The sequence below is a fragment of the Myotis daubentonii genome, chromosome 1 (genome assembly GCF_963259705.1).
Source record: "Myotis daubentonii chromosome 1, mMyoDau2.1, whole genome shotgun sequence".
NCBI classification, from domain to species: domain Eukaryota; kingdom Metazoa; phylum Chordata; class Mammalia; order Chiroptera; family Vespertilionidae; genus Myotis; species Myotis daubentonii.
The window spans coordinates 33,511,817-33,535,564 of NC_081840.1; the positions used below are offsets into that span (position 1 = coordinate 33,511,817).

General features: G+C 42.1%; 1 protein-coding gene across 1 annotated transcript; it reads left to right on the plus strand.

Moving 5' to 3' along the window:
- The first annotated feature begins 389 nt into the window (after nt 1-389).
- On the plus strand, nt 390-19,154 carry DHRS7 (dehydrogenase/reductase 7). The gene is made up of 7 exons (XM_059694815.1): nt 390-620; nt 6,815-6,967; nt 9,163-9,269; nt 9,974-10,213; nt 12,681-12,803; nt 13,996-14,211; nt 18,939-19,154. Exons 1-7 carry the CDS (start codon nt 488-490, stop codon nt 18,984-18,986), a joined length of 1,020 nt encoding a protein of 339 aa, XP_059550798.1. The 5' UTR covers nt 390-487; the 3' UTR covers nt 18,987-19,154.
- The last annotated feature ends 4,594 nt before the right edge of the window (nt 19,155-23,748 follow it).

Sequence of the window (23,748 nt, forward strand, 5' to 3'; positions counted from 1 at the left end):
TTTAACTCAGAGACTGTGTTAATTCGATGGGGGTTGGGTTGGGTCGATTTGATGGTTTGTTCGATTCATTCAAGTTGAAGAAAAAGGGGGAGGAGGAGGCTGCGTCCTTAGGTCGAAATATTTGTGGTCTTCCTGTGCACACAACCAGAGCCCTGAAAACTGACTTCAAAACAACTGCTAAAGAATCGGTTTTGATATTACAATTCCAAGCCTTTTTCTCCTACCGCAACCCTTTCTCTCACGCACACGCAGGCAGCACTTGCGCAGCAACGGCTGGGCCGGCTACTCTTGGCCCGACGTGCGGGTACACCCCACGCCCACGCGCGCCGCAGGGGGTGGGGGGGGGGGATCCCGGAGGTGGTGCGGCTGGGCGGAGCCCGGCGGCGCTACTCGAGGGCGGAGCGGGAGGCGGCCGCACGGATCCCGGAGCTGCGGCGCCGCTGGGGCGCGGTCCGTCTTCTCCCGCGGAGCCGGGCGCGCGGCCGCGATGAGCTGGGACTTGTTGCTGTGGCTGCTGGCGCTGTGCGCGCTGCTCGCGTTGGTGGTGCAGCTGGTGCGCTTCCTGCGGGCCGATGGCGACCTGACCCTGCTGTGGGCCGAGTGGCAGGGCCGACGTCCAGGTGAGGGCCGCAGCCGCCCCTGGGCAGTGCGAGGCCGGCTCCGTGCCGCCGAGATTGCGCTGCCTCCGCGTCTCTCCTGGTGCCGTGGAGCTTCCGCCTCGCCGGGCTCAGCCTTTTCCTGCGGCTGCGGGTGGGGGAGGAGGAGGCGCGTCTGCCCGTTGTTTTCTCTCCGGGTCGGCTGGACTTGCTGGACTGGGAGGGGGCCCTCAGCACCCTAAGCTGTTAGCGGGCTCCCGGGGATACTTTGAGAAATAGTGAGCGCATCCCCCCGCTTTGTAAGAGAGAGATCCCTTCTGCGGACGGGAGCTGCGTATGTCTACTTGCTGAAGTTGTTTATCCGCTACTTTTCACTCTCCGGGGGTTTTGAAATGGTAAAATTTGAGATTGTCAACGAAGAGAACACCTGGACCTCCATAAATTGAAGAAAAAAGTTTTTATTTGGGTCAAATTGAGGACATGCCCGAGAGAAGAACTCTGAGAAGCCTTAAAACTGTGCTTGAACTTGGAAGCGTGAGGGCTGCTTGTATAGGTAGAGTGAGCGAGAAGTACATACATTTCAGAGATTAACATTTCACACCAGGTGGAAAGGATGTACAGATAAGGTTGGGTCGTCCCCCTCTTGTCATCGGGGAATCTGAAAATAGAGTTTGGAAATACTTATTCTTCAAGGCAAACTTTTTTCAGGATGCAGAAAGAACAGCACTGCTTTCTATCATTTATTTTTCATGTTGAGACTGTTGAAAAGTATATGTGATTATCCCCATGGAATATGCCCAGTAAGGAATTTGAAAGGCTCTATATTCTCCTTTGGATACTGATTTTTAGTGGGAGCAGTTAAAACATCCTTTCTTTCTCCACATAATCTAGAGTTCGGTCCTACTTACTGGAATAGTAAAGGTATAAAGACGGAAAGGACTAAATTGGCATTTTGCCTGGAGAAAGGTCATTATTGGCATACTAAGCGGGCATTCTGCATGTCCCACCTGTATCTGTGCCCTGCTTAACATTCATTAAATACAGTGTGCTTGGCTCTTTACAGATGTGGCCTTTATTTTTTACAAGGACTCGTACAAAGTAGTCTTTGCGAATCTTATCTTCCAGGTAGGGAAACTAATATTCAGAGAAATTTAATGACCTGCCCAAAGTTGGGCTTTGGATTCATAAGGGCTGGGGGAAGTGTGGTTTCCCTGGACCAAGTTTCCAGTAGGAAGAGATTCATCATTCAGGTAGGTTTGCTTGGAAGTGAGAGCTACTATGCTTTTAAAATGGGGCCCGGAGAGAAGGGAAGCAGTATTGCTTCCGTGAGGGTGAAAATTGGTTCTTGGGGACCGAAAAAAATCTTAGAGGGTCCCTCCAAAGCTAAAACCTACCCGACAAAATCTTATTCTTTAGTATTTCATTTCTCTCATTCCTTTTTATTGGGGGGTGGAGTAAAACTTATGCAACTGACATTATTGAGTTCATGCAAAATACACTACACATAGCAAGGGCAGTGCTACAAAACTATGACAAATTGATGGCTGTGATTGGCAGAGTCTCTCTTGATGGTTTGCTCCATCCATCTCAGCAGATGGAATGCAGTGCCTACTGGCTGCTTTGTGGATGTTTGTGTTTGATCCTCAATGCTTTATATATATATTTATTGATTTCAGAGAGGAAGGGAGAGAGAGAGAGAGAGAGAGAGAGAGAGAGAGAGAGAGAGAGAGAGACATCAATGATGAGAGAGAATCATTGATGGGCTGCCTCCTGCACACCCCACACTGGGGACCGAGCCTGCAACCTGGGCATGTGCCCTTGGCTGGAATTGAACTGGGGACCTTTCAGTCCACAGGCCAATGCTCTACCCACTGAGCAAACTGGCTAGGGCTCCTCAGTGCTTTTTAATGAACTTGGATTTGAGAAGTAAACAAAAATAGTTTATATTTTGTTACTTAATTCTACAAAAAATATTCAACCGCTCATTATGTCAAGCATTGAAAAGGAGAAATGTTGACAATGTCTAGCAGCCAGTTAAATTAAAAGTTATTTTCTCATATCAAACAAAAGTGAAAAGTTAATGATACTAAACATAACTTTTAAGAAATTTATTTAATTTCTTTCAATGTTTTACTTTTGCTGGAAAAGTAACAATTTTGGAGGATTTTAATTACATTACTCTTATATAGTTATATAATTTGCATATGTAGGTTGATACATGATCATTTATCTAAGTAAACACATTACATTAAAAGTTATACAGCAAATACAGAGGTAAAAGTTAAATGTTAATGTTTAACTTTTAATTTTTAAATTTAGCTATTCTTACTAAAGAGTAACCTTGATAGAACTCCTTATGTACAGGACCTAAACAGATACGTAGTATATCAGTGGAATTCAAATTCTATGGGGGAGTTATTAGGAAAAAAAATGACTTACAGGACTCCTGGGGGTAAGGGTGATACTGAAAAAAAGTTAAAGGAATATGGGGTAGACTCAGGTTCCAAAACAGCTCAGACTGGGTAGACCAAAGTGAAAAAAAATTATCCTCCTTATCTTCTCTGGAGAGTTAGTTTTTGTTACTTGAAAAATAAACAATGTACTCACACAATAGAAAATTAAAAATACAAAAGGGTATACAGTGAAAACTAAAGCTCTTGCTTTCCCAGCCTCCTCCCCCAGCTAGCCAGTCTGCCTCCCTGGAGGCCACCACCATTTCCTACCTGTTACGTATCCTTCTAGAGAAATTCTCTGCATTTCCAGGCATATCTCTCTCATGATGACATTTAAGGGGGACTAATTTTAGATACTGCACCTTAGTCCAGGGAAAAATCTGTGGCATGAGTCCAGAGTAGAGGAAGTCTCAGCAGCAGCACATGTGGGGAAAACTCAGGTTTTAGTTGACAGTCACCTAAATATGAGTCAACTGTGAACTGAATGCCAGAAAAATTAGGCAAGCCCGGGAGATATTTAGTGTCTTGAAGCAACAAACTGCAAACAACAACAGATGTCTTCCGTAATCCGTGTCAGCCTCTGTGCTGGGCACTGGGGATCCAGCGATGACTGCTCCAGCCACTGTCCAGGCCCTCGCACAGCCTGTCTTCTGGGGAACAACCGGAGCAGTTTAGTCATCTTACCCTGCTCTGAACTGTACAGACCCCCCGGGGGAATCCTGTGTCCTGCTCCGGTCAGCTCCTTTCAATAGAGCGGGACATTGACCAACTAGAGCTTGTGCCGAGGGGTGTGAGCGGAAGAGTGAGGTAACCTGATGCCATGTCATCTGAGGGAGGGTAGCAGAAATTGGAGGTGTTTATGTATTCTGTAGCCTTAGAGAAGCAAGAGGAGAGGACTTAAGGAGGACATAACAGCTGACTTCAAAGAAATGAGGGATTGTCATGTGCAAGACAGGCTTGAGTTATTCTTTCCGATGCCTCAGGGCGTCAGGTGCTGGCGGGGAGAAGTTAAAGGTATATCATCACATCCCTGTTAGAATCCTTGAACTCCTTGAATGATTAGACTGGTCCAAACAAGGGGCACATGCCTCGGAGGTAACTAGCTTCCTCATCCTGTGAGGGAATGAAGTTGAGACTAGCCAACCTGGGGAGAGAATTCGCAAACTGGGTTTGGGGGTGAACTGTAAGTTCCCTTCCAACTTCGAGAATCTGCTTTCAGAGGCTTTTTAGGGAGATCGCTGTGTATGCCAGATTCTGTGGAATTGGCAAATAAAAGTTAGTGCTAAAAAAAGATTTTCTTCGTCAGGAAGGTTCCAGAACTGCAGGTGGACTAATCATTGGATTTCATCATTGGATTTCAATAATATTTGAATATTGGAGTAAAATAAAATCTTTGTTAGTCCTATGCTAATTAGTAAATAGTTATAAACAAACTATATTTACCCTAGAGTCTGAGAATTGCAGAACGTTGGGACAACCAGTAGTCGATGAATGGATAAATGACGATCTGAATTAGATATTTTTATATTCCTGAGAAAGTCCTTTAGGAGGTGGCTCAGTTGTGCCTTTCCAGGAAGCATATTGTATGATGGGAAAGCATTGTAGGCTAGACATGGTATTTGGGATGTTTCCATCCTCAGTTCAGATATTTACGTGAAACCTCTTTCCTGAGGACAAGTTGCTTTTTCTTGAATGGCTGAAAAACAGTTGGGTTGTAAAACATGGGTTATATTAAAATGCGGGCACCATAGACTAGTGGTCAGTGTGTGGACTTCGGAGCTAGATGTACCTGGGCTCATCTCCCAGCTCTGCTAGGGCTCTTGGGTGTTTGTTCCACGGTTATTTATATTGCAGTGTGCTAGGCACTGAGGACCCAGCAAGGAACAAGGCAGATAGGGTCTCAGCCTTAAGGGAGTTTGTAGTCCAAAGCGGTAAATTAATTTCTGTAAACCTCAGTTTCCTTTTTTATAAAATTGAGATAATTCTTACTTCATAAGGTTCTTCTGAGGATTTTAATAAGGTAATGCAAACACATAGGAAGTAATGAACAAAATGGTAAGTGGTTACAGTTAATAATCCATGGCCCCTGGCTGGAGAAATTGGGACACACAAGTTACTGAGTGAATATCTTATGTTTTGGTTTTTAAACATCTATTTTTTTAAAGACTTTTAGCAAAGATTACAATGGACATTTGATTAAGCACTGGGTATGAGTCACACACTGCTCTGAGAACACTACAGGTTTTAACTCATACCTCTCAACAGTTCAGTGGAGGAGTTCTTATTATTAATCCCATTTTCCAGTTGTAGAAAATGAAGGTTCTGAGTTCTCACACAGGAGCATTTCACTGTTGGGTGTGGTGTAGCTGGGATTTGGACCCTGGCAATTTCTGGAGCTCAGACTGTCAACCTAACAGGCTGTAGAATTGCTTGATGAAAATAGTAAACTAGTTTCCTGATTTTTAATGTTTCTAATAGAAGACCAGAAATGCACATGTGAAGTGATTCCTGGCTTAACTACTTTTTAAATAAAGAACACATTTTGATGAATAAGGCACACAGGAATGTTGCATCACAGTGACTCGACACTTTCAGAGAGACAGAGGCTCTCATCTCCTGCATTGCAAACAAGTTTTTTTTCATTGGACAAAAGGAGGATAAATCACTCGTCATTGCTTTATTATTGTAACATTTTTATTTAATGAGAACATGATTGGGCAAGCAGAGTATAGCACTTCATCTCGCTGTCACGCATTTCACCAGATTCTCCTAGGGTGAAAGCAGAGGCATTTGGGGGAACATTTTTACAAAACGACCTGTACTTGGTAGGCATCAGATATGACTGACAGGGGGGGAACGTATGACTTTCAAAGTCCAGGGTGGTTTCGCCATACCATAGAGTAGGACTTAGCATGTTCAGATTCATTATCAATACCTCCATTGCAAGAAAATAGAATAATAGAATTGACAACTGGATAGGACCTTTAGTAATCATCTTAATCTGAATCCCTCGTTTTATGGAGAAGGAAAGTGAGAAAGTGAGTCTAGGCAGACTTTCTATTTTCTTAGCCTTACTTTTTCTCCATCAAATACATAGATGAGTAGAGCCTTGAAGTCAGACCAGGGAGTTATAAGGTTTACCTTGAAGTAAAGTTTGGAAAACTCACCCAAGAGTCTGAATACACAAAATAAAAGAATTGATAACTGTTACCAATATGATTATATTCATGCTTTTTTTAAAATTGCGTAGGAGTTGTTTTCTTAGGATATTTAATAAAAAAATTAAAAATCACTTTATTGAGGTATGATAATCATATAAAAGTGCACATAGCCCAGTTGGTGTGGCTCAGTGGTTAAGTCTCGATCCATGAACCAGGAGGTCATGGTTCAATTCCCAGTCAGGGCACAAGCCCAGGTTGCAGGCTCGATCCCAGTAGCGGGCGTGCAGGAGGCAGTCGATCCATGATTCTCTCTCATCATTGATGCTTCTATCTCTCCCTCTCCCTGAAATCAATAAAAACATATTTTTTTAAAAAATGCACATAGTTTTACAAACAACTTGAGTGTGGGGAGAAGTATACATCTGTGAGACTATCACCATAATATCAAGGCCATTAACAGAATATTTAAAATTTTAAGTTCCACACATTATATATTCATAATTAGGGGTATTGTTTAAAATACTTTTTTGGGGGGATAATCTCTGGATATGGGTGTAATCCATAGCTTATTTTCTCCCCTCACTCCTTACTCCTTTCTCAATAGAATGGGAGCTGACAGACATGGTGGTGTGGGTGACTGGAGCATCCAGTGGCATTGGTGAGGAGCTGGCTTACCAGCTGTCGAAACTAGGAGTTTCTCTGGTGCTGTCTGCCAGGAGAGAGCAAGAGCTGGAAAGGGTGAAAAGAAGATGCCTTGGTAAGTAAATCAGAAACAGCAATAAATCAGAATCCAAACTCAAATACAGTTCGGGGAATTTCAGCAGTAAGACTGGGATTTTCCTGGGCAGTATACTCTGGTTCCAAATGCTCCAAGTGTTTTGACCCAAATCCTCTTCCTTTTGGCATCTCTTAATTAGCTGCCCTTGTCTTTTTCTTCCCTTTTTCTGCTGCCTTTCTACTTTTTTTTGCATTGCCTCTTGGCATTAGGGAGTGACCACCAATTCTCTCAAATGTTGATGGATTTTTAGAAATCACATAAATGTCTTATATTTTTGACTTAAAGAAGGAATAGTTTGGTTCTTATGTATGACACACATGTTAAGCACAGAAATTTAATTAGAAAGGATCCTCAAAGTGAAGAAATTCAATGAAGCGCGGGTAAACGGCGGCCCGCGGTGGGTGTTGACGCGATGTGATTTCTGCCCAGTGCTCTGAATGTCAAAGTGATAGAAAGGATCCTGACACATTCTGCTAAAATGTCAGATATTGAAGTCATATAGGATGATATAAAATTTTTGTTATAAAGGATGAAGTTTAAAAAATGCAACTTGAGACAATATTTTCATATTGCTATATGTTGCAACAATATTTATTTTTGTTTGTGTTTTAACGTAGTTATGTTCACATTGAAAGCAGCCTTATATAATAGTTATAATTTCTCACGGACACTTAGTATCTAAACTGAGATAATTTTGAATTTTCCAGCAGACCATTTTTTTGGTCATCTACCTATCATTCTTTAGAAACCTTTCTTTCACTTTGCTGATGGAACTAACCACCCAGAAATGAGTCAGTTGTGAAAGCTACTAGGAAGGCCTCTGGTATTTCTGCCCTGGGCCATTTCTTTCTTTGCTTTTGTTGTTTGTTTTGTTTGTTAATCCTCACCTGAGTTTATTTTTTCTATTGATTTTGAAAGTGAAAGTGAGGGGGAGGGGACATCGATGTGAGAGGCACATATTGATGGGTTGCCTCCCACATGCGCCCTGTCTGGAGCTGGGGAGTGAACCTGCAACCCAAGTATGTGCCCTTGACCAGGAATTGAACCTGTGACCCTTTGGTGTGCAGCCAATGCTCTACCCACTGGGAAACACCTGCCAGGGCTGGGCCATTTCTTATGGTAGTTGCTCTTCCGCTGTCGAGACCTGCAATTCCTGTACTGGCAAAAATGAATCGTATCAGCATTTCTTAGTTGGAATGAAGCTGATTGTTTTCCTTTTATCTGTCAGACAACTGGTGCAAACTTTTCTCTTTCTTTTAAAATAATGTTTTACAATTTACTCCTTTGCCCATAAAGCCTTTACATATCTCTCTACTTGCTTGTTTTTTCTTACTGGCACTACTTATTGTATTCAAAGGTTAGAGTTCACAAGAAAAATAATTTTTTTTAATGAACAGAAATAGAAAGGGCTATACAGTCCAACATGTTTCCTGGTTGGGAATTCCAGGATTATGTATTTTTCCTTGTGGGCCTCTGGGATCCTTAGCCTCTGGAAGGAAGCTTTTATGTGTCATGTCACCAGAGAGCTCTGATCTTCTTCCTGATCTTAAGCATAAACTTTGTTTTTCAATGTGTGTAAAAGAGCAACTAACTTTGTGAATTTATCATAAAACAAAAGTGCCTCTGTACTTTAAAGAAATTGCTCCCAAAATTTTTCTAAAATATATTTTTATTGATTTCAGAAAGGAAGGGAGAAGGAGAGATAGAAACATCAGTGATGAGAGAGAATCACTGATTGGCTGCCTCCTGCACACCCTCTCCTGGGGATTGAGGCCAAAACCCAGGCATGTGCCCTGACCTGGAACTGAACCATCACCTTCTGGTTCATAGGTCGACACTCAACTGCTGAGCCACGTAGACTGATCCCTCGCAATTTTTTTTTTTAGCATGTAGTACTGTCTTGACTTCTAGAGTCTCTTCCAACATTAGACTGTTTATGTACAAGTTGAGGAGAGCTATTCAATTTCCTGTGTACCCAGCCAGCTTTTATCCGATAAGATGTTGCCACATCACCACCAGTCCTCTTCTTGATCACTGAGAAACTCTTGTGCAGAACCACTCAGAAATGAGTTTGTTGCCAAGTCTGGTTGTAGGATGGATGTTAATGCAAGTAGCAAAGAGCTTGATTGAACTGTTGCATGACTTCCACGCTAATTTTTAGTGTCTTTATTTAGAGAATGGCAATTTAAAAGGAAAAGACATACTTGTTTTGCCCTTTGACCTGGCTGACATAAGTTCGCATGAAGTGGCGACCAAAGCGGTTCTGCAGGAGTTTGGTAAAGTAAGTAGCATTTTGAATTGACATGTTTTGCTTTGAAGTAGCTGCAAAGAGATTCCCATTTGTGGTGCTTTCATTAAAAGGGCTTTAGGCAAATGGGTCCATGCAGTGAGATCAAGGCCCATGAGTTGGGCCTTTTAATCTCTGAGTTGTTGGCTTTGTGAAATTAGTACTTTTCATACCTTAACAAGTATTAACTCCTCCTTGTAGAATAAAAGAAGCTACTAATTCAGTGCCTTTTATTTATTTTTTATTTTTAATTTTTTAAAAATATATTTTATTGATTTTTTTACAGAGAGGGAGAGGGATAGAGCGTTAGAAACATCCATGAGAGAGAAACATCGATCAGCTGCCTCCTGCACAACCCCTGCTGGGGATGTGCCCGAAACCAAGGTACATGCCCTTGACTGGAATCGAACCTGGGACTCTTCAGTCCACAGGCCGACCCTCTAGCCACTGAGCCAAAATAGTCAGGGCGCCTTTTATTTTTATGACACTACTTTCCATAAAGAGTCACCTAAAATAGAAATTTAATTTCATGGATGAACTCTAATTTTTATTTTATATTTTTATTACTGACTCTGAAAATACACCAGTCTTTTCCAGTGACTCTTCAAGTTATCAGTCTAAGTAACCACCCCTAGGGATTCCATCAATCCATCAACAGGTCATCACCAAAGTGCCTCCTTTCTAATTGTACTGTCTAGATCGACATTCTGGTCAACAATGGTGGAAGATCCCAGCGTTCTCTGTGTGTGGAAGCCAGCATGGATGTCTACAAGGAGCTGATAGAGCTTAACTACTTAGGAACCGTGTCCTTGACAAAGTGTGTTCTGCCTCACATGATCGAGAGGAAGCAAGGGAAGATTGTCACTGTGAATAGTGTCATGGGTATCATGGCTGCGCCCCTTTCCAGTGGATATTGTGCAAGCAAACATGCTCTTCGGGTAAGTCTGCTCAAACAAACTTTGATAGAACTGACCTGAATGTACATGGGGGGGTATGGCCATCACTGTAAGAGGTCATTGGAACTGGGCGTGATGTGGAGAGACAGAGAGAACCCCAAGGAGACCTTTGATAGATGACATTCCCAGAAAATGCTAAAAAAGACTTGAGCCTCACATGCCTCTTTGTAATTCAACAAACATGTATTGAGTACCTACATTGTGTCGTACACTGCCAACAGATCCTGGGAATATAAAGATGAGATATGGTCCCTGCCCTCAAGAATTATAGTCTAGTCAATGTGTCACCCATCCCCTTCTCCTCATTTCTACCATATCTTCTTGGCAAATTTGGTGTCTACCCCTCACTTGTTTACATACTTCAGGATGTAGTTTTCCTCCCCATTTCTGTGACTTACTTTTCCTTTCCCCTTTTAGGTGGGGTTTATCTTACCTGGTCTAAATATACATGTAAGCATGTCAGAAATAGGAACTACCCACTAGATGTTTAGCCTTGATCTTCATATCCCTTGCTGGGTTTAGCTTTGACTCAATTTACCCTTGGTGCATTGGAAGAAGAAAATCTAGTCAAGGCAGAGGCTAGGAGAAAAGCTTGGTTTGCTTTGCTTAACTTATGAGATGTGAATATTAGAAACGTATGAATTTTTAATGTTGGCTCAGAGTGGATATGAAGAAATGTTACTAAACTGCAACATGGAACAAATTAGATCATAAGGCCAAGAGGAGAAGAATGATTAAAGGAGACACACAATTTATAATTAATGCTGTTGAAGGTCAGTTTACATAGAATGTTTCACTGTTGGAATAATGAGATGAATAGCTGACTGATCACCAGCTTCATGAAAATTTGAAGCTTTAGTTCCTTAGGACGTCCTTTCTGTTGGGGAAAGTAGACAGTTGAAGAGAGTGATGAAATGGAATGCTACACTGATGATTTCCTCATATCTGGCACTATAAGGTATCAGTCACTTCCTGCAGAGCAGTTGGGCAAGTCTCAGGCTGGAAGATGAGGGAAAGCAGCTACACCATCTGTTTGGCACCAAGTATCTCATAAGACATTCAGGATGTTTTCAGTCAGATAATGTGAGGTGTTTGGCCTGCCCTCCAAGACTCACTGTTTTGTTACTGGACTTGATGCTCTGACACCATGTGGCAGATTGAGACTAGTTGCTTATACCAGTAGCAGAACTCTGAAACCAGAAGGCTCCTTGAAGAGCACGTTTCCTTCCCCGATGCCCAGCAAGCTGTAGAGTGAACTTGTTTATCAGTGAAATGTTCACACGCTATACTAGATGTGATTTCAAACAAGGAGAGGTGCTGATGTTTGATGTGTTGGCTCTCATGGTGTCTGTCCTCTCTCCCCTTTGCTAAAGCGGGGCGGAAAGCTAAGGGTTTGGGAGTTCATTCACTTGGCCTTTTTCCCTGTCCATCTGAGTTAGGCACTGTGAGTGTGTCTGACAGCATGGATCCTCACAGGCCCTATTTGTTAGAGATCAGCATTAAGGGCTGGTAAAACTAATGTTGTGGGATCACAGGGTTAGCTGTTTAGGCTTTTCAGTAGTTAATTCAGCTTCTAGTCTTGGACCATTTCCTAAATTAGGAAAAGAGATTAGGGAAAGATGTTTACTCCCTGTTTGGGTTAGAAATGGCCAGTATCTTTAAGTCTAGAGCAGTGGTTCTCAACCTTCTGGCCCTTTAAATACAGTTCCTCATGTTGTGACCCAACCATAAAATTATTTTTGTTGCTACTTCATAACTGTAATGTTGCTACTGTTATGAATTGTACTGTAAATATATGATATGCAGGATGGTCTTAGGCGACCCCTGTGAAAGGGTCGTTCGACCGCCGAAGGGGTCGCGTCCCACAGGTTGAGAACCTCTGGTCTAGAGGGTCTTTACCACCCAGAAAAGATGGATGTTGGCTGAAACTAATTGTCTGTTAAACTAGTAATAAATGGAAAAAGTTGAATTTTTCCTTGAGAGTTTGTTAAGTACTAATCCCTCTCACTCCCTCTTGCCCCCAATATGGGCAACTTAAACCACCTTGAGGGATAAAAAGAAACCAAATCTGAGTGATTTTCAGTGGAAAACATGTACCCCTTTTGGAGTGGGGACATGGGGACTGGTCTAAGGAGGGTGTATCAGAATCTCCAGAGGGCAGTTTTTCACCTATCCAGTGCTTGCCTACCCTAAAAATCACTGATGGCATGATCCACCACTTCCAAACAGTGAGCCACTCATACCCGGAAAGAGCTGAGAATGCTTTTCTTGATTGCCTCCAGTCTTAAGGTTAAAAATGGCTAATAAGATCACACAGTTACATTTCCTGTGCTTTATTCAGGCATTTCAGAACATACTTTATAATGTGCTGCTTATTGTCCTTCAGAGTCAGAGGCAAGTAATTTCATGAGATGTGTCTATTTATTTTCTTTGCTTTATTTTATATTAGGGCTTTTTTAATGGCCTCCGAACCGAACTTGCCACGTTCCCAGGTATAGTAGTTTCTAACATTTACCCAGGACCAGTGCAATCAAACATTGTGAAGAACTCCCTGCGTAATGATACCACACAGGTAAGCATTTCTCGTTGGGGTATAATTTGAATGGTTTCCTAGTCATATGTAGGTTTTGTATCACTGTGCCTCAGGTTTTCATGTTCGAACTGCTTATGACTTACTTATAAACCTTAACTCATAGCATTAGGAAAATTGTTAAGGTTAGCTGATAGTGTTTAGCAGCCAGTTTTAACAAAGGCTAAAGAAATTGCTGAGACAGTACTGGCAAGTGACCCACTATTATGTGATCTAAAAACCCAGTTTCTATAAATTCATAAATTATAGCAACACTGAGAGGTTCTGTGTGGCTGAATTTCAGTATATTAACCTGACTGGGCTTTTAAAGAGGAATCCCAGTGAAGGAGCTTAGAAAAAACACTTTTGGTAATTTTATTTTAGCCTCACCCAAGTCTGTTTTCCTCAGCTCAGATTACACATCACGAAGTGATTTATCAAATGAATAGCACACGTCTCACGAAGAACCCAGTGTCACTCAATCATACCAGAATCCCTCTAAAGACCATGACATTTTCCTCCTTCATTAAGATCTATTTCTACTGAGACATAAGTCTGTCTATGCTTCCAAGTAAATGTTAACAGATATAATTTATATTTTCACATTTTTTGTGGAGGCTCTAAGGTAAAATAGAATCATCACCCAATTATAGGAATCAAGGGACTTGGCATGTAGACCTGGTTATTGTAATGATCTGTGTGAGCACGGATGAATTGCTACCTTTCTGGGCCTCAGTTTGTTTATTGATAGAATGGTAGTGGGTTAATTAGATGAGCAGTGCCAGATTTGTTCACTACCAAGAAACCACTTCTATCTTTTTGCTCTGTCTTACCCCCATGGACTCTATGTTTTATAGACTTCCATTTGTTAAATGTATGTGTTAATTTGCTTAAAGATTTTTATTACTAAAGTGATAATTATCATTAAGTACATTAAGATGATACAATTGTAATTAAAAGCCAAAAACCTTCATCTTTTAGTTAGCCTGTATAATCTTATCTGGTAAGTGTGTGTTTCCTGTTAGGCTTTTGGGAATATTATAGACACCTATTAGTATCCACTGGGGTCTGAAGAGGTATGAGGTCACATTAAAAAGTCAACTAGATGACTTCTGGGTCCTTTCTAGCTTAAAAGTTCTGTGAAATACCTTGGATAAATACTCACCATTCCCTTAATTTTTAAAATATTTCTTAGGCTATGCATAGTGATGGAGACCAGTCCTACAAGATGGTGACCAGTCGGTGCGTGCGGCTGATGTTAATCTGCATGGCCAATGACTTGAAAGAAGTTTGGATTTCGGATCAACCTTTCTTGGCAATGGCGTATTTGTGGCAGTATATGCCAACCTGGGCCTTGTGGGTAACAAACAAATTAGGGAAGAAAAGGATTGAGAACTTTAAGAAGGGTCTGGTAAGAACAATTTATAAGTTTCTTAATACATATCAATCTTTAGGAAAGTATGAAATTTTCTAGTGTTTAAAAACTTTTCTTACTAACTCTGCACTAATCTCATGATATCAATACAAAAGACACTAGACGTATTCTATGCCCCATGCATATCTGTTGGTTTATTATAAATTACTACTGGTCTTGGAGAAAAAAGTTTTCTACAAGGTTAAAATCAAATCAGAGATTGCCATTTTTGCTTCTACACTCATTGTTTGACCAGTGTATGTGCCAAACGCGCTTTCTCCTCACAAACGCTTACTCATCCTATAAGTCTCAGCTCTGGTGTCCCCTCCATGGGTTGGTATCTGGCCTTCCCTCTTATTTCTCCCCAGGACCATGTGAACTTTGCCCAGTGCTTACCAGTTACTGTGCTGTTAAAACTGATGCACTCTCACTGAGTAGTGCTGGTTCTTTTGACTTGATCCAGAAGCACTCTGCACATCTGAGCTGTGCCTATGTCCACGTCTAAGAAAATATGCTGATCACTCATTCAACAGTCATTCTTTAGAAAAGTGAGGAATATTAGGAACTGCTTCTGAGAAAATTGTGACCATCAAAAGAGTTTAATATATAAACAGCACAGGAAATGTAAGGAGTTATGCCAAAAATTATAGATCTGATTACACAAAGAAAGGTTATTTCTGTGAATGGTTTTGTTTTTTTGGTTTTCTTAAAATATATTTTATTGGTTTTTTACAGAGAGGAAGGGAGAGGGATAGAGAGTTAGAAACATCAATGAGAGAGAAACATCGATCAGCTGCCTCCTGCACACCCCCTACTGGGGATGTGCCCATAACCAAGGTACATGCCCTTGACCAGAATTGAACCTGGGACCCTTCAGTCTGCAGGCCGACGCTCTATCCACTGAGCAAAACTGGTCAGGGCAGGATGGTTTTATTATTGAAGTATGTCTTTGAGTGATACTACTTTTTTAAAGAAAGAATTTAGTAGGGATCCTATCTAATAAAAGAGAAACATGGTAATTGGCGTACGACCACTACCCTTCCCATTGGCTAATCAGGGCGATATGCAAATTAACTGTCAGCCAAGATGGCGGCTGGCAGCCAGGCAGCTTGAAACTAACATGAGGCTTGCTTGCTTCAGTGACGGAGGACTCCAACGTTCCCCGCCTGCCGCTGCAGGGCTCTGAGCCTGCAGTTTGAAACATTTTAACAAATATATCTCAGAGCTGGAGTCAGAGCTGGAGTTATACATTTTTTCAAACTGAAACAAACCAGATACCTACTTTCAGCAGCGGAGGCCTAAGAGCTGGAGCCTCAGAGCTAAAGCTGGCCCAAAATTAAAAAAAGAAAAAAAAAGGAGCGGTTGGGAGCTTCCGTCACCCGCCAGACTGAAAACAGCACTCAGCCCCTCACCCAGACTGGCCAGGCACCCCAGTGGGGACCCCCACCCTGAAGGGTGTGTGACCAGCTGCAAACAGCCATCATCCCATCACCCAGGCTGGCCAGGCACCCCAGTGGGGACCCCCACCCTGATCCAGGACACCCTTCAGGGCAAACCAGCCAGCCCCACCCATGCACCAGGCCTCTATCCTATATAGTAAAAGGGTAATATGCCTCCCAGCACTGGGATCAGCGTGACAGGGGGCAGCGCCCAAACCCCCTGATTGCCCTGCAGCTGTGTGTGTGACAGGGGGTGGGGCCACAACCTCCCTATCTGCCCTGCTCTGTTTGTGACAGGGGAAGGCACCCCAACCTCCTGATCAGCCCTGCTCTGTGCCTGATACGGGGGAGCTCCCCAACCTCTGATCGCCCTGCGGCTCTGTGTGTGACAGGGTGCGGCGCCCCAACCCCCTGATCGGCCCTGCTCTGTGTGTGACAGGGTGCGGTGCCCCAACCCATCCCCCCCCCCCCCCCACGGGCCCTGCTCTGTGTGTGACAGGGTAGAGCCATAACCTCCCCATCGGCCCTGCCCTGAGTGTGAGAGTGGCGGTGCCCCAACCCCCTGATCCGCCCTGCTCTGTGTGTGACAGGGGGCGGCGCCCCAACTCCCCTATCGGCCCTACTCTCTGAGTGACGGGGGAGCTCCTCAACCCCCTGATGGGCCCTGCTCTGTGCATGACAGGGGGGATCTCCCCAACCCCCTGATGGGCCCTGCTCTGTGCATGACAGGGGGGAACTCCCCAACCCCCTCATCGGCCCTGCTCTGTGCGTGACAGGGTAAGGAGCCCCAACCCCCCTGATGGGCCCTGCTCTGTGTGTGACAGGGGGCAGCGCCCCAACCCCCGGATTGGCCCTGCTCTGTGTGTGATAGGGGGTGGCGCCGCAACCTCCCCATCGACCCTGCCTTGAGTGTGACGGGGTGGTGCCCCAACCCCCCAATCAGCCCTACCGTGAGCGTGACTGAGGGTGGCATCGCAACTTCCCAATCTGCCCTGCTCTGTGCATGACAGGGGGCGGCGCCCCAACTCCCCAATTGTCCCTGCTCTGAGCCCGACCAGGGGCTGCACCTAGGGATTGGGCCTGCCCTCTGCCACCCGGGAGCTGGCCTAAGCCAGCAGGTCGTTATCTCCCGAGGGGTCCCAGACTGCGAGAAGGCACAGGCCAGGCTGAGGGACCCCCCTTCCCCCCAAGTGCACAAATTTTTGTGCACCGGGCCTCTCGTTGATATATAAAGAGAATTCTAAAATGGGATCATACCATATGTATCATTATATAACCTACCACTATTTAAGCAATCCATGAATTGCCATACATTTATTTTACTTCAACTTTTTGTAGGATAGTAAAATGAATTAGTGAAAAAAAGCAAAAATGCTTAAAACAAAATGCTTAAAAAGACTTAAAGGTTATAAAACTTCCATACTGCACTAACCTCTCCGGAGCTTGAAAAACCATAAAGGTGAGGGGGGTGGGGGGAGGAGTTACACATTTTCTACCAACTTGTACTATGGACCAGTTTTCTTTGGGCCACATTGTTTATAAGTATTTTGGTAATGTTAGGGTTTGGTGGTGTAAGATGGGTCTAAAGGTAGAACTTCATCAAAGATAACATCTAAGTTTTATGGAGTACAGCTGATAGAGTGGTACTGTGCCCACTGATGGATAAGAATCCAGAGGGAAAGGCTATCTTACTAGAGGTGAAGGCATCCTGGTGCCAGGCTACCCTACTGGTCCCAAGATCTCAGGCAAGTTACTTCTCTGTTAATCAATATCCCCATCTACAAAACGAGATTACTGATGACAATAGCATTTAGTCATAGGATTGTCATTGAGATTGAATGAGTTAGTATGTGGAAAACTCTAAAAACACATGTGGAATGTTATACTTACTAAGGATTAGCTGTTAATGCTTTCATTTTGATGGTACAGGGATACTAAGCTAATAGATAGTGAAGATCAAAGTTAAATAAGAGGCCAGAGAGAGAGTACATTATCGAAATAGTTGTTTCAGAGGGAAAAGAAGGACCAGGGGCTAGAGCAGCCGTGGGCAAACTATGGCCCACGGGCCGGATCCGGCCCGCTCGGCTGTTCTCTCCGGCCCGCGGAGCCGAAAGAGCGGAGGGTTCTCTTGCTCTCCCCTCCGCTCCTTCACCAGCAGCAGTGTTAACATGGCAACGTCGGGAAACACGGCCGCAGCTCCTTCTTCTGAGTCCAGTTTAAGAACCCATTGTGGCCCTCGAGTCAAAAAGTTTGCCCACCCCTGGTAGAGTTTCAGTCCTACTGTAGCAGATGTTATTTTGTTTTATTTACACAATATCTAACTATAAATATAAACATCACTCAGTAAATCTAGCATTTGATTACATCTAACCTTTGCTAACAGTAATGGCCTTTCTCTTCCTACCACTGTCTTTAATATATGGTCTTATTGCTTTATTACTTTTTAAGGATAAACTGGACATCATTTTGTTTCCCACTACCATTTCTGAGATATCATACCTCATTCTTTACATGAAACCATGGGAACTAAAAAATTGTTTCTCACTTTTTCCCCTCAATTCTCTCCTCCCTGCTTCTTTCCTCCACATTATTTTCTATTACATATATCCATCTCCTTAATTTGATTTGTTTATAAGTATCTAAGTTAAGAGAATGCTAATATAGCTTTATTCCAAATTAAATGTAGTTGGCAGTAGTACTTGAATTTGTTTCTGTCCTTGAGGCTAGGAACACTATGTCTGTAACTTTGATGAATTTTTATTATTTTAAGAAATCAAGAACAATAGCTGCATTGAATTTTGTGTTTTATTTTTTTGTCTTAGTGCAAGTTCTTGGAAGTGGTAAATGCGTATCTTCCCAAATGAAATGTTACATCCTTAGGGATGAATGAGTTGCTTTGTTTTCTATTTTAAGCAATATAACTAAAAGTTCACAAGACATTTTAGAGTCATCTATCAAATATTTCTATTCTAAATATTCTGATTCTTTGTAATTATTAAGACAAATCAGTGTAGGTATGCTACTCTAGAGGAGTAATAATAGAGATTTCACAAAATGGCATGAGCAGATGCTTACCAGTGATAGAGGAGATAATGATGCTAAGTCCATTTTCTAGATCTAGAATTTTAGCTATGATTTTTATTCTAATTTAAGCATTTGCTCAGGTTTTCTAAGGATTCTCAACAGTGAATCATAACTATAGAGCTCCTTAAAACAGAAGGAATTGTCAAAAACGGGGGTAAATTCAAGGTGGCACTGACTCATGTTGCTGTCACTTTGTTTCAGGATGCAGATTCTTCTTATTGTAAAATCTGGAAGACAAAACATGACTGACAGAGTACTTGGATTTTCAAGCCACTGGAGGGAGAAATGGAAACCATGAAAACAGCCATCTTCTTGTGCACAGAAGACCAACTTGTGAATTTACTTTTAATACATACAACTTCCCTTCCAACATGTAATAAACAACAAATAAAAGATTACTATGACACTTTCAATAAAGATGGTAATACGTACTACATTCTTGGATAAGAGAGCATTTTAATGTACTCTGGCATTTATCCTTAAAATCTACGTTAGTGGAATACTAATCAAAGAATTATAGAAATCCATTAATGTAAATGTAGGGACTATTCCACGAAGCTGAGTGCTGGGTAATGAGCATATGTGAAGAAATATCTAAATGGTCCTGCCACCAAGGTGCTTACACTCTCTTAGAAGAATTGACAGGAAGTAGTACTCTTAGCAGCCATGATTTATAAAACACCTGTTAATATGCTATTTGCTGTACTGGGGTGCTTTTTAAAAAATATATTTTTATTGATTTCAGAGAGGAAGGGAGAGGGATAGAAACATCAATGATGAGAGAGGGTCATGGATCGGATGCCTCCTGCACACCCACTTCTGGGGATCGAGCCCACAACCGGCATGTACCCTTGACCAGAATCGAACTCGGGACTCTTAAGTCTACAGGCCGACGCTCCACCCACTGAGCCAAACGGGCCAGGGCTGAGGTGCTTTTTATTAATTCATTTATTCCTCATGAAAGTACACTAACGTAGGTGGTATTATCTTCCTTTGTAGAGGAAGAAAGAACATGCCCAAAGCAAGTCGGTATTACTTTCCCAAGGTCCCAGGGCTAGTAAGGGGTAAAGTCAAGATTAAACTCCAGGAAGAATTGATTGGTAACCCCTTACTCTATAATTAATTTTACTTTAATCTTTAGCACCTTACAGTAGATAACATGCATAGGCCACAATAGAAAATCAACAAATATTCCTTAACTACTGTCAAAAGGGGGGTATAACAGGAGAAAATCATGGTGGTTCTTTATAAGCAGTTCACAGTTTAGCTATAGCCAAGGTAACATACATAAAGTAACTGTAGAATAGTCGTTGAGGAAGTTTGAGGCCACCCTGGTGGCTATCCTTGGGAAAGGGGGATGATGGAGGTACACCATGGGGTACAGCAAGTAAAAGCAATGAAATAAATGGACACAGCAACATGGATTTGTCCTAGAAACATGGTGATGAGTGAAGAAAGAACACAAGTATGTTTATACACAAATTGATGTGCAAAGAAGGTAGTGCTCATTTTGCAAGAAAACAAAAGATAAACAGATGTATTACAATGATTGCTTAGGATGGGGAGAGAAATGGGGGGTGTAGTATGGGGATAAAATGTAATAAACGTGATGGGAATTATGATTAATAAATCAACACTGCATCTGGGGTAAAACCAAAACTACAGATTGTGGAACAATTCTACAATGGTACAAAATAACGTGTGGCATGGTACAGACTATAGTGCAAAGTTCAGAAAAGGGAGAAATGTGTGGATAGATTAGTGTGGAAACTTTACACAGAAGGTGTGACTTGCACTAAGCCTTTCAAGGGTGGCATTTATACCAAAAGAGGCTTTAGGTGGTAGGGGTCCAGGGCAGTTTGGTTTTACTTGTCATTGAATCTTCAGTGCTTGGTATTGTACTTGCCAACGTTTTGCAGCAGTTCTCAACCTGTGGGTCGTGACCCCTTTGGCGGTCGAACGAACCTTTCACAGGGGTCGCCTATCTTGCATATCAGATATTTACATTACGATTCATAACAGTAGCAACATTACAGTTATGAAGTAGCAATGAAAATAATTTTATGGTTGGGTCACAACATGAGGAACTGTATTTAAAGGGCCAGAAGGTTGAGAACCACTGGTAGGGCCTGTTGAGCTTCTGTAAGTCAGGCATTCTTTGCCTCCAGAATGTCACGAATTAAAACTCAGAGACTGAAATTAGCATAATACGGGGATAAAGGAAAAGGGAATTCAGTTTGCTTAATTACACCAGCCAATGAGTGGTAGAAGATGTATAAATAATTTAAATGATTTTTAGAAACTCATCCGTATGGTGTTTTTCTATAGCATGTAATTAATACCTATATGTAACTCCCCCCCACCCCCCTCAATCCTCAGGCTCTTTTGTCAGCAGCCCGAGACAGAAAGGCAGATTTTTGTCAAAGTACATTTTCTCAAATATAGTCAAGAACTGTGAACCCAAGTGTTTCCATATTGACTTTTTAAAAGTTTATTATTTTGCACTGACATTTCATTTCTTAATTATTATCTCCAATGGGTTCTTAAACTTGATGAATATATTTTTCAGTTTGAGACTTGCCAATTCTTCTGTATAGTGTCTAATTCTCTGCTGAAACTTTCAATCTTGTTTTATATCTTTAAACATACCAAGGGTAATAATTTAAGCCTGTGCTTAAAAACTTCACTAACTGGATGCCCTGTGAATATGTTCATATTCGCTATCATTTTTCTTGGGTTTTGATCATGTTGTCTCCTCAAGTGCTTTATTTTAGATCGTCTAGTACTAAATTTGAAAAATTATAAAAATAACTTGAAAAGTCAGTTGAGAGAAGAATTATATTTGCTCTGTGTAATGGGTAGGTACACTAGGCACTCAGGGTCACCTTAATCCAGTTTAGGAATTGCGAAGATTCAAACTGCATCTATTTTTTGTTCACCCTTAAAATTAGGATGTAGTCTTTGAGGTCCCAATCCTATGTATGGTCAGTTACTCAAGTCCTCCCTTCCTATGAGAGCTCTGGACTCCAATTTTTATCCCTTTAACTACACAGCAAGGCTATAAAAGTGTTTAGCTTCTCAGGTTCTCAACCACTTCCTCCTGAACTGCAAATGCTCCTAGAAGAGAAGCAGCCAAAATGCTGAACTCAGGTCTAAGTTTCATTTTGCCTTGGATCTTGTTGATGTAATTCTTCATTATCTTCTTGGTCCTCTGATACCTTTAAGTTTACTTTAAAATATTATTTTGCCCAGCTTTACTAGTTGTTCTCTGTGAGATGGCTGCTGTGGATTCCCTAGACACTACTAAAAGTAGAAGTCAGAAAACCAGGTTTTAGGGAAAATTCAATAAGGTCACTTTTGAATACATCAGATAGAGAAAACTAACTTAAAAGTGCAAAGAAAAGAGGTTGATTTTACATATATATAGGGTGGGGCAGAAGTAGTTTTACAGTTCGTATGTAAAATCCTATATAATAAAAGTCTAATATGTTAAGTGTCCAGTCAGCCAGTCGGCCATTCAACCAATCAAAGAATAATATGCTAATGATATGCTAAGGCTACTCAACCACTTGCTATGATGTGCACTGACCACCAGGGGGCAGATGCTCTGACGGGTAGGTTAGCTTGCTGCTGGGGTCCAGCAGATCAGGACTGAGTGAGACAGGCTGGACATGCCCTGGAGCCCTCCCGCGGTCCCTCCCTGGCTGGCCAACCTCCCCCGCCCCCGCATAGTGCACTGGTGAGGTCCCTCGGCCTGGCCTGAGCCCTCTCGCAATCTGGGACCCCTTGGGGGATGTCTAAAAGCCGATTTTGGCCCAATCCTGCAGGCCAGGCCAAGGGACCCCACTGGTGCATGGATTCATGCACCGGGCCTCTAGTAATACACTTAATTAATAACAAGAATGATCTCTTTCATGTACTCAAAACTGTAAACCTACTTTTGCCCCACTTTGTATATTTGAACATCCTCAATTTATTGATATTTTAAATCTTGGGAGTGGATTAGATGGTTTATGGTGAGTATAGAATCAGAAGAGGGGGCCTGGAACCAATTGGTGAAAAGTTCCAAAATTTAGAGGTCAGGTAGAAAAGGAAAAGCAGCAAAGGAGGCTGAGGAGTAGCCACGGAGACAGGAAGAAAATGAAGATAATGTGGTATCAGGGAGGCGCCAAAAGAAAAAATAAAGGTGATTCAAGGAGTACTCAAATGTATCAAAAGCTACTTGAAGGACAAATAATACGAGAACAAAAGGTGACTAGTTAATTTGACAATTTGAAACTAAATAGGGACCTTAATTAAAACTTTCTTTGGGGAAACAGTAGAAATGGAATCCAGACTGGAATGGTTTGACAAGTGGAAGATGAGGAAACTTTGCCATGAACGAGAGAGAGGGGCATGGGAGCAGTTTGAGGAGGATGCGAGGTGAAGGAAAAGCATGGCTTGTCATTATGATAATAGTGAAAATTTTAAACAACTTAAAATGTACATTACTTAAGCGATTGCTAAATCTATCAATGTTAAACAGTCATTAAAACAGAATCACAGAGAGTGTTTTTCAGTTGAATTCAGAGAGAGGAAGGGAGAGAGAAAAAAAGAGAACATCAATGTGGGAAACACCGATTGGTCGCCAGGGATCAAACCTACAACCCGGGTATGCGCCCTGACCAAAAACCAACCTACCACCTTCTTTGGTGTATGGGATGACCCTCCCACCAACTAAGCCACACTGGCCAGGGCAGAGAGTATTTTTGAGAGAACTTTCATAGGTGACAAAAAATACATAAAATTGTCCAGCTAGTAAATCTCAATTATGTAAATCGTAAGACTGACTTCTAAACTCAGATGTAAGTAACATCAAGCCCTGTTTTCTTAACAACCATGCTGTTTCCCCAAAATTGACTAACATACAAACTGCATGAATTCATTAAGTAAAAATTAGTCCAAAAAGTTATCCTTTAACATTGCTTGATTGAATTGCTCCACATACTAAATAAATGGAATAATAATAAAA